Genomic DNA, 9,912 nt, shown 5'->3' on the forward strand with positions numbered 1-9,912 from the left:
ATGGCGCCGATGCTTCCTCTCGCCACCGCATCGGTGAGCACGGTGAGGCAGCGGCTGACGAGGCCGCCTGCGGGCCTGCCCGCCGCCGCGCGGAGGCGGCGCAACGAGTGGTACGTGATCCGCCACTTTGTCGCCTCCGCGGCCGCCTTCTACCTCGCCATCGCCGGCCTGGTCGGCATCGTGCGCCCGAGGAGGCGCAGTGGACGACGCGTCCGGGACACGTCCACGACATGTCCCGGACGTGTCGTGCGTAGGTGTGCCAGAAGGAGGCGCTCGGAAGGCCCCACCTGCGCACGCTGCACGCCTGGTGCGGCGCTGCGGCGTGGGTCCTGTGGGTGTGAACGGCGTCTCTTTACAGCTGCAGCTGTGAACAGGTGCGGCGCTGCGGCGTGGGTCCTGTGGGGCGCCGCATATCTCGCGGCGCAGCCGCAGGTGTAGCACGCACGCACGCACGCACGCACGCACGCACGCACGCTCACTGACACCTTTCTTCTGTCACCGCTTCTGGCCGCAGCTGCAGGGGCGGCGCGATTGTTTCTCTTTTCACGCGCCGCTCGCCCCTGCGCAGGTGTGGCGCGACCAGTGGCGGCAGCGCCGCTTCTCGCTCCTCTCCAACAAGCGGTGGATCTGAGAGACAGCCGAGAGACAGCCGAGAGACAGCCGAGAGATGGCCGAGAGATGGCCGAGAGATGGCCGAGAGACAGCCGAGAGATGGCCGAGAGATGGCCGAGAGACAGCCGAGAGACAGCCGAGAGACAGCCGAGAGACGGCCGAGAGACAGGTCGCTTCTCTGCAACATGCGGCGGCCCTAACGTGGCAGCCAAGCACCGCATCCTGTGATCCGCGTCTGTTCACACTCTCCGGCTGTTCACACTCTCCGTCTGTTCACACTCTCCGTCTGTTCACACTCTCCGGCTGTTCACACTCTCCGGCTGTTCACACTCTCCGGCTGTTCACACTCGTCTGTTCACACTCTCCGTCTGTTCACACTCTCCGGCTGTTCACACTCTCCGGCTGTTCACACTCTCCGTCGGTTCACACTCTCCGTCTGTTCACACTCTCCGTCTGTTCACACTCTCCGTCTGTTCACACTCTCCGGCTGTTCACACTCTCCGTCTGTTCACACTCTCCGGCTGTTCACACTCTCCGGCTGTTCACACTCTCCGTCTGTTCACACTCTCCGGCTGTTCACACTCTCCCTCTGTTCACACTCTCCGGCTGTTCACACTCTCCGTTTGTTCACACTCGTCTGTTCACACTCGTCTGTTCACACTCTCCGTCTGTTCACACTCTCCGTCTGTTCACACTCTCCGTCTGTTCACACTCTCCGTCTGTTCACACTCGTCTGTTCACACTCTCCGGCTGTTCACACTCTCCGTCTGTTCACACTCTCCGGCTGTTCACACTCGTCTGTTCACACTCTCCGTCTGTTCACACTCTCCGTCTGTTCACACTCTCCGTCTGTTCACACTCTCCGTCTGTTCACACTCTCCGTCTGTTCACACTCTCCATCTGTTCACACTCGTCTGTTCACACTCTCCGGCTGTGTGAACAGGTGGCTCTGGTCCGACAGCACGCACCGCCGTCTCGGCGTCCTCGCCTTCGGCGCCGCCCTGACTGCCTACGCCAGCGGGCTGCTTGGCTGGCGCGCGCTGCCTCCGCTCGTCGCGAGATGCTGCGCCGGCCTCGTCGCCCTCATCGGCGCGTCGACTTTGGGCGGACACGGGGCTCGTGTCCGAGATGACCCGAGATCACCCGAGATGGCTCGAGATGGCCCGAGATTAGGCGCTGCTCGAGCACGCGTCCGCCCTCGTGATACGATGACCCGAGATGACCCGAGATTAGGTACGTGAGTCGGGGCGCGCGCTCAGGGCTGCGGCGCTGCCGCCGACACGCTTGGTGAGGGGCGTGTGGAGGGGGGGGGTTCCGCGCGAGGACGACTGAGCGGCCGAGCACTGGCAGAGGCGCGCGTGCAGCTGCTGCTGAAGGCGCGCGCGGTTGGGTTGGGGTTGGTCCGTGTTCTCCTCTCATGCGGGCTCTCTCCTCTCTGCCCCCCCCCCCCCCCTCTCCCCCCCACGGGCGCTCGCGAAAATATCGCTCGGGTCCGTTGGCCTCTTTGTAGGGAAGAATTTTGATATTCGTCAAAACGCCTGCTGGGCGGGGCAGAGCTTCGTCTGACTCCTAGAGTAGGTCCAGCCCCTCTGGGGGTGGCCGAGTTGTTGCGACATTTGGCGATTCCGCGGCTTACTGGGCCCCTGAGCCGCTCCCCGTGACCCGTGTGCGATTCTTGTAGCGCAGGCATGGTACTGATAGTAAACAGTTCAGAACCGGCCTTGTAAACACAGGCTACAGCCCCACACACGCGCCCGCCATAGCTCCTGGAGGCTGGAGAGCATGTGCGCGAGTGACGCGCTACAAGCCGCGAGAGTGCTCTTGCTGCACCTCGCAGCTGCACCGAGTGTGCTCGCAGTGTATGCCACGGCCGCCGCCTACGGCATTGCTCTCGTGCATCTAGAGGCGACGCAGGTCCATCAGCAGGGCTCATCCAATGCGAGCGGCGCACATTGTGGCAGTGCACGGCCACATGCCGGCTGTGGCGGCTCGAATGCCCCCGGCAGTAATGATGGTTATTAACCTGCGTATTGGGGCCGCAGCAGACTGCTGCTGTTGTTTGTTGCTCATGCTTGGCGAGAACCAATGCAGCGATGGACAGCTCGCTACAGGCGCTCGCGGGGTCGTGAGTGGGGGTCCCCACCGCTGCCCCTCTGACTAAACTTTTGTCTGTGGTGATGCCTTTCCCTGAGAACGCACACAACGCCTCGTGTGTAATGCCCTGTGTTTCCGCGAGTGCGTGTGCCCCGTCGTCCATGCTAGGACGTGTGTAACACTGACTGACTGACTGTGTGTCGTCGTGGTTTCGTATCAAGAATACTCACTCACTCACTCACTCACTCCACCGCACTCTCTTTCTCTATCTGCTGCCGACCGAAAGGAAAAAATAATCAGTCGCGCAGCGAGAGGGAGGGTCGAAAGCTGGCCGTCGGGAGACAGATCCGCGAGACCTCGAGAGAGTAGTGCCGAAGGCGCTCTTAAGAATCGAGCCCAAATCACTGTGAGAGTGCAATCATCGAACCCCCTCGCACTCAGGAATGCCCCTGCCCCTCCCTCCTCGCCTCCTCCCCTCGCCCCGCGCGATGCGGCGCGTGTTGGCCTTTGCGCGAGCGTGCCCAGCCGCTTCGTCCAATCTCCCAAGCGCTGCAGCGCGCTCGTGCCGGGCTGCTGCCCGCCGTGCTGCGACCGCCGCGCGAGCGGCTCATTCCGAGGATCGAGCGCCACGAATCTGGCGCAGCCGGATTGCGGGCAGCGCGACCACCCAGCGCGCAGCCGCGAATCGCCTCCATGCCTCCTGCGCTCCCGCGACGCTCGAAGCAAACCCGTGCCATGCTCATCCCATCTTACGCGGCTGACGCTCCCCCGCCGCCGCCTGCGCGCCTCGCAGATCCACAAAACAACGTGAGCGAGGCGGGTGTGCCGCGGAGTTCCTTGGCGCTGGGCCTCAAGTTGTGTACGCTGCGAGTAGGTGCGGCCCTCTTGAGCCTCCCACTCCCCAAATTTCACGGCCCTCAAAGACGCTCAGAGCAGAGAGAAAGAGCACTTGATGGCCCATTACGATATGTGCGCAATCAGAGGAGATTAGCCGAGATCCGATTCAGCCGACATTCTGTCCGTTAGTGCCTGAGATCGCCCCCGATCATAGCGAGGCGGGTGTGCCGCGGCCTCGGCAGCCGCCGCCCGCCCTGCAGTGTGGACTCAGCCGAACTCCCAGCACCAATCCACCCCGAGCGCGGTTGGCCCTTAGGTACGTTCCGACAAGATGCTCAAGATGATTTTCTGCCTCATGCTCGCCGTGGTGGCCAACGCGCTGCCGACCGACGACGCGACGGCGCTCCCTGGCGGGGTCGAAATCGCCACTGAGCGCGGCATCAGCCCCAACGAGCATCAGCCCCTGTTTGCAAGCCTGCCGGAGCAGTGCATGAGCACCACCCCGTGGTACAACGTGCGCCGCATATAAGAGCTAGCAGCCTGCAGCGCCGCACGGCAGCGGGAGAGAGATTCATAGAGAGGGCCGCGGGGCTGCCTCACCTCGCTCCCTCATCGCAACCGCAGGCCGGGTTCAATCAGGTCTATCAGACCCACTTTGGCTCTCAGCAGGAGGGCAGTGTCGTGTTCCCCGCGGACGAGCGTGCGCTGCTCAACACCCTGGTGGCGGCCGTCGAGGCACAAAAGCGCCCTACGATCGTTGCCGGTAGCCACGGGTACGAAGGCTATGGCAACTCGGGAGACGTCGTAATCGACATCTCAGGCTTGCAGCACATCGAGACGAAGATGGCAGGGCCCGACAACACGAAGATGGCAGAGCATGTTGTGATCGGGGGAGGAACGCCGCTGAGCAAGGTCTACAATTACCTCTGGAAGCGGCACGGCCGAATTCTCCCCGCAGGCTCGTGCCACTCCGTTTCTGCAGGCGGCCACATCACCGGCGGCGGCTACGGCGTCTTCTCGCGAATGTACGGATTGACGGTCGATTACGTCGGAGGTGTGCGCTTCGCTTGGGTTGACAATGAGACGAAGGTGAGGGTTGTCGATGCGTTCCACAATTCAAACTCTCCCGAGGAACAACGGCTCGTCTGGGCAGCGCGCGGTGCTTCGGCAGCAAATTTCGGTGTGATTCTGAAATACTACGTGCCTCTGGACTCGCTTCAGCCGTCGCTTTCCTCGCCCAATCCCCATCCCCCCACAGGGGAGCTTGCCTTCGTCAACAACCCGCCTGCGTTTTGGGAGGTTTCCTTCAACTTGATGCACCTGGAGGACTTCAAGGACGCGGAGTACGGCCCGATGATGCTCGAAAAACTGTACGACGTGTTCTGGGATTACTACAACTACAGCAAGGGGGAGCAACCCTCGCGCGACGAGACATTTGGCTTCTTCCGCATCAATTCGAATGGCATCGATCTCACTTGCATCGCCACGCAATACGATGCGCTGCTGGAGTACGTGGGCCGCTTCCTCGAAGCGAAGAATTCGACTATGGCTCTGAGCACTCTGGAGAAAGACGTCAGGCGCTTCACCTTCCTCGAATACGTCGTCGTCATGTCTGGCATCGGAGATAAGCCCTTCTTCAAGAACTCGGGCCACGTCCTCAAGAGCCACAGCGGACACGGCAAGGGCTACACATCTTCACAGCTGCGAGCCATGTATGACCACCTCCTGCAGAAGTACAAGCCTTGTGTCGGTGCCGCATGCGGCGAAGGACATGTGACGCTTGAGGTGTTTTGCTCGGACAAGGGCTCGAAGAACGTCACGATCCAGAAAGTGAATCAGACCGACAAAACGGGATTTCCGCAGTACTTTTGGATCAGTCAGCACGAGGCCCGGCCGGCGAGTGCTCAACGCCGCAACGGTCGCCGGCTCGCCGTTTGGATGGGACCGCAGGTGGATGAGACCGCCCTCGAAGGTGACGCAGGTGGGCCTCGTCCCGCTGACAGCGGAGTCGCATACGTTTGGCAGATGGACCCGTACAACGGAAAGATCGCAGACCTGACAGTCGACAATCCGCTCAAGACCCCTCAAGCGCCCTCGGCAACCTCGGTCTCGAACCGGGTGGCGACCGTCAAGACGCAGCCGCAGCTGTACTGGAACTTTCCAGAGGACAACAAATTTATGATCAAGTGGTTTGACTCCTTCACGAACTCAATGTGGGCGTCGACATCGACAAACAAGCTTCACAAGGACCAGTACCCCATGGTGCCAGGACTGTACATCAACTATCCTGACTCCTTTTTCAAGGAGATGTACCCTGAGGACTGGCTGAATCTCACCTACGGTGCCCCCCCCCCCCCCCACACACACACACATCACACCACTCACCCACGCGCACTGGGCTCGCACTTCAGAGCTGCCGTGGGGCTCTGTCGTGGAGATGCTTACCTGGCCTTCCCTAGGCAACGGAAACAACGTCCAAGGCGACCAGAAAGACTACCTGCCGTCGCTGCAAGAGGTGAAGGGCATGTTCGACCCGAACGACATCTTTACGCTGAAGTCGCGGCGCTACATTTACAACGCCACAAACGGTGCGTGGGATGACGAAGAACCGGAGATCAAAGATGGGCTCAGCATCCCGCTGCCAGACACGATCATGCCGGAACCCTACCTCGGCGGAGAAATTCACGATGAAAAGCTGGTCGTTTGCTAAACATTTGACAACATTGCCGAGGCCTTCTCCGCCTCCGAGGAGACATGACCGAGGCCTTCTCCGCCTCCGAGGAGACATGACCGAGGCCTTCTCCGCCTTCGAGGAGACATGTAACCTTGCCGAGGCTTCGCCTCCGAGGACCAATGCAATCTGCCGCCGGCAGCGCAGCGGTCTGCGTTCGCAAGTGTATCCCCTTCCTGGTCCCTCGAGATCGGGAGTGAGCGACATAGCTTTGCGGTGCGCTGTAGTATGGGCAAGGGTGGCGGCGCTAGTGTATTCCCAGCCTTCCTGGTCCTTGAGATTGGGAGGGAGCGCGGTGTGCGATGTTGCGGTATGTGGGGAAAGGGGGGAGGGGGGGGCGCGCGAGTGAATTCCCTTCCTGGTCCTCGCGATCGGGAGTGAGCGACATAGCTTGCTTGTGCGCCGGGCCCCGCGTTGCGCATGGCATTCAAGGCGAACTCCTCTACGGGGGAGTAGTGTTCTTCATTAAAGTAACTGTTATGGAGCGGTTTGGACGGGCGGCCGTGCGCGGTTTTGCGAGCTTCGACCGCGCGGGGCGGCGCCGTGGCCGTCGGGAGGCGAGGAATCCCGCAGCTGCTGTCCCGCACTGTCTGCAGGCCGCCTGGCAGGCGGTGTCACGGCGCCCCGTGAGGTGCGCGGGGGAAGCCAGCGGCGCCGCGCCTGCCGCGCGGGGGCGGGCGGGGGCGGGGATGGCGAGGTGGGCCCGTGCGAGCTACACGCTCGGTGCTGTTATTGCGGCGCGGAGCGCCCTTGGGGCGGCGAGAAAGCGCTTGACGGTCTCGAGGTGTGAAGAGACGCCGTTCACACCTTTTGCTATGAATAGGGCGCAGATCGCCGACTCAAGAGACGGCCTTCGCGGTGCGTGTGCATCGCGCGCTCCTCTGCACGCGCCGCGCTCTCAACGCGGCGCGCAGCGCCGCTAGAGCGGCTTGACGGCGAAAAAAGACTTAGCGGCTTTGAGGTGTGAAGAGACGATTCTCACACTTTTCGACTCGGATAGGGCTCGAGGCGCCGGTCCAGCAGACGCCGTGCAAGGGGCGTGTCGCGCGTGTGCTGCGCTACACGCTCGGCGCTGTTATTGCGGCGCGGATCGCCCTTGGGTCGGCGAGAAGGCGCCGTCCGGCGCTCACAATGTTGAGGTGTGAAGAGGCGCCGCTCACACTTTGTGCAATGAACAGGGCTCGGCTCGCCAACTCGCGAGACGGCCTTCGCGGTGCGTACGCAGCGTGTGCTCCTCTGCACGCGCCGAGCTCTCCACGCGGCGCGCAGCGCCGCTAGAGCGGCTTGACGGCGAAAAAAGACTTAGGGGCTCCGAGGTGTGAAGAGACATTTCTCACACTTTTCGACTCGGATAGGGCTTGCGACGCCGTTTCATCAGCCGCCGTTCAGGGGGCGTGTCGCGCGTGTGCTGCGCTACTCGCTCGGTAGACCCCCCCCCCCCCCAGCAGCAGGGATGGCTTTAGATGTGCAGGGGGGGTACCGAGCAATGTGCGGCCGCTCCTTTTGTAGGGAAGAATTTTGATACCCGTCAGGACGCCTGCTGGGGGCAGCTTCGTGACGACGTGTAAATTATTGTGCAGCTGTCATCCACTGCCGTATACGGAGACGTTTTGTACGTCTCGCATTTTCCGTTGCCGAGTATTTGCAGCGCCGAGTGAGGTCTGAGGAGTGTCTGTGTTTGTGCTCGACAGTTTTTTTCAATTCTAACACAGATCACTGAAACTCGTACAAGTGGTTAGACGAGCGTCTTCCTGGCGTACTCATCGACAGTCACGGGCACAAGCACGGCCACCAGAAGCGGCCCCTTGCTCGCGTACTCATCGGTTGCAGCCAGTGGAAGTGGCCCCGTGTTGTAGGCCGGTCGGGGCCTGCGTATAAGCCGCAAGAATAGCAGCCGTTTGAGGGTGTTGGCGGCGATGGCAACGCTGAGCGCGCAGGCGCCAATGGCAAAGCCAGCCATGGCCCTGCCTGTAATTTCTGGCGATAGGGCTGGCGGAGGCGGCGGCGATGGGGCCGGCGGAGGCGACGGCGGCGGTGGCTGGTTCGTGCACATGACAGACATCAATAGTCCGTTTAAGCTGCCCAGCGTGAGCCCGCCATGCTGATCAGCCACGTTCCAGTTCGCCGGCGGGCGGCCGTCGTGCCGCGTCGTGATCCACCTGCGCCAGCCTTGGTTCGCCATCTCGCCAGCGTGGGCCCACCGAGCGTCGGTTGGCGAGCCGTGCCTGGTCAGCAGCGCCCCGTCGGGAGCGAAGAGGCCGATCCCATCGAGCATGGCGGACATGTGTGCCGCGGGGATCGACAAGAGGTCATCCCAGTCGGCGGTGCGGTAGTTGTGGCCAAACTCGTTGGTGCATGCCTCCGCGTAGCCGAAGTCGCTGTCTTGGTCGTAGCTCTCAAAGGTCAGCCGGAACAAGCGGTTGGTTGGCAGCGACAGAGGCGACGTCAGCGGTGCAGGCGGCGAGGGTGGCGGCGATGGGGACGGCGGCGATGAGGCCCGCAGCTGGTACACACACATGACGCTGACCAGCCAAGGGCCGTACCAATTGCCCAGCGTGAGCCCGCCATGCTGATCAGCCACGTACCAGCTCGCCGGCGGGTGGCCGTCGTGCCGCGCCGTGAACCACCTGCGCCAGCTATTGTCGGTTGGCGAGCCGTGCCTGGTCAGCAGCGCTCCGTCGTCGTAGTGGCGCAAGCCGAGCCCATCGAGCATGGCGGACATGTGTGCCGCGGGGATCGATAAGAGGTCATCCCAGTCGGCGGTGCGGTAGTTGTGGCCAAACTCGGCGGCGCATGCGCCGAAATCGCTGTCTTGGTTGTAGCTCGCCGAGGTCAGCCGGAACAAGCGGTTGGTTGGCAGCGACAGAGGCGACGTCAGCGGTGCAGGCGGTGAGGGTGGCGGCATCTGTGTGCGGCAGAGCGGCTACCTATCGAGTTCCTTGGGATGTCGGCCGGGGACAGGTCAGGTCCAGCACAGGAGGGCGCCTGCGGTGTCGAGCGTTTCTTTCTCGAGCGGGAAAGCCTTTCTCGAGGTTCTCGAGGTGGATATCCTTTGGCCGCGTTGGGTAGCGAGGATTGGTGTAACCCGAGCCACGGAGGCGTGTTTTCTGACGGCCGACCGTCAGTGCACGGAGTTGCCACTTCTCCGACTGCCCCGGCTAGTTCCCGAGGCTCGCCGGGTTTCCCCTACGTCACCCAGGACCTAGCGCGGGTGGGTTGGAGGGGGCTCGCCCCGCTCCTCCCCATCGGGCCGCATGAGCGGCCACGCCTCGCAGATTCGTTTTCGCGCCTGGGTCAGGCGCGCGGGGCATCCCCCGGGTCGCTCGACCAGCGATCCGAAGAGTGGCCGCTATGCGAAGGAAAGAGTGGGGCCCTCGACGCCTCAGTCCGGCCCTCCAAAGGGGGAAGGGAAGTGCGGGGTCCCCACGGGCGCCTCAGTTGGGCCCTCCCGAGGGGGGGAGGGGAGCAAGGGGGTGGGGGGATCGGGGTGGTGGGGAGGGGTCTCGGGTTTCATGTGGCTAAGACGTGCCCTTTCGGGGAGGGTATGGGCAGGGATCGCTATCGAGGAGTGGTCTTCCCGACCGCGGCCCCCGCCCTTCCCCTCCTCCCTCGAGGCAGCGAGTAGGCAGCGAGAGGAG

The 9,912-nt window shown here is 62.8% G+C and overlaps 3 protein-coding genes across 3 annotated transcripts; 2 read left to right on the forward strand and 1 right to left on the reverse strand.

Moving 5' to 3' along the window:
- EMIHUDRAFT_206413 (hypothetical protein) lies at nucleotides 1-341 on the forward strand (the record flags this gene model as incomplete). Its single annotated transcript, XM_005777595.1, has 2 exons — nucleotides 1-180; nucleotides 255-341. 2 exons carry the CDS (start codon nucleotides 1-3, stop codon nucleotides 339-341), a joined length of 267 nt encoding a protein of 88 aa, XP_005777652.1.
- Nucleotides 342-3,441: 3,100 nt separating this feature from the next.
- Nucleotides 3,442-6,253, forward strand: EMIHUDRAFT_206414 (hypothetical protein; the record flags this gene model as incomplete). The annotated part of the gene is made up of 5 exons (XM_005777596.1): nucleotides 3,442-3,576; nucleotides 3,860-4,057; nucleotides 4,168-4,723; nucleotides 4,802-5,884; nucleotides 5,955-6,253. The coding sequence occupies 5 exons, from the start codon at nucleotides 3,442-3,444 to the stop codon at nucleotides 6,251-6,253; spliced, it is 2,271 nt and encodes a 756-aa protein (XP_005777653.1).
- Nucleotides 6,254-7,972: 1,719 nt separating this feature from the next.
- On the reverse strand, nucleotides 7,973-8,754 carry EMIHUDRAFT_354307 (hypothetical protein; the record flags this gene model as incomplete). The annotated part of the gene is made up of 1 exon (XM_005777597.1): nucleotides 7,973-8,754. A coding segment is annotated over one exon (547 nt), but the record flags the coding sequence as incomplete, so codon positions are not given.
- Between the last annotated feature and the right edge of the window lie 1,158 nt (nucleotides 8,755-9,912).

Source organism: Emiliania huxleyi (genome assembly GCF_000372725.1).
Source record: "Emiliania huxleyi CCMP1516 unplaced genomic scaffold EMIHUscaffold_26, whole genome shotgun sequence".
In the NCBI taxonomy this organism is placed as follows: Eukaryota; Haptophyta; order Isochrysidales; family Noelaerhabdaceae; genus Emiliania; species Emiliania huxleyi.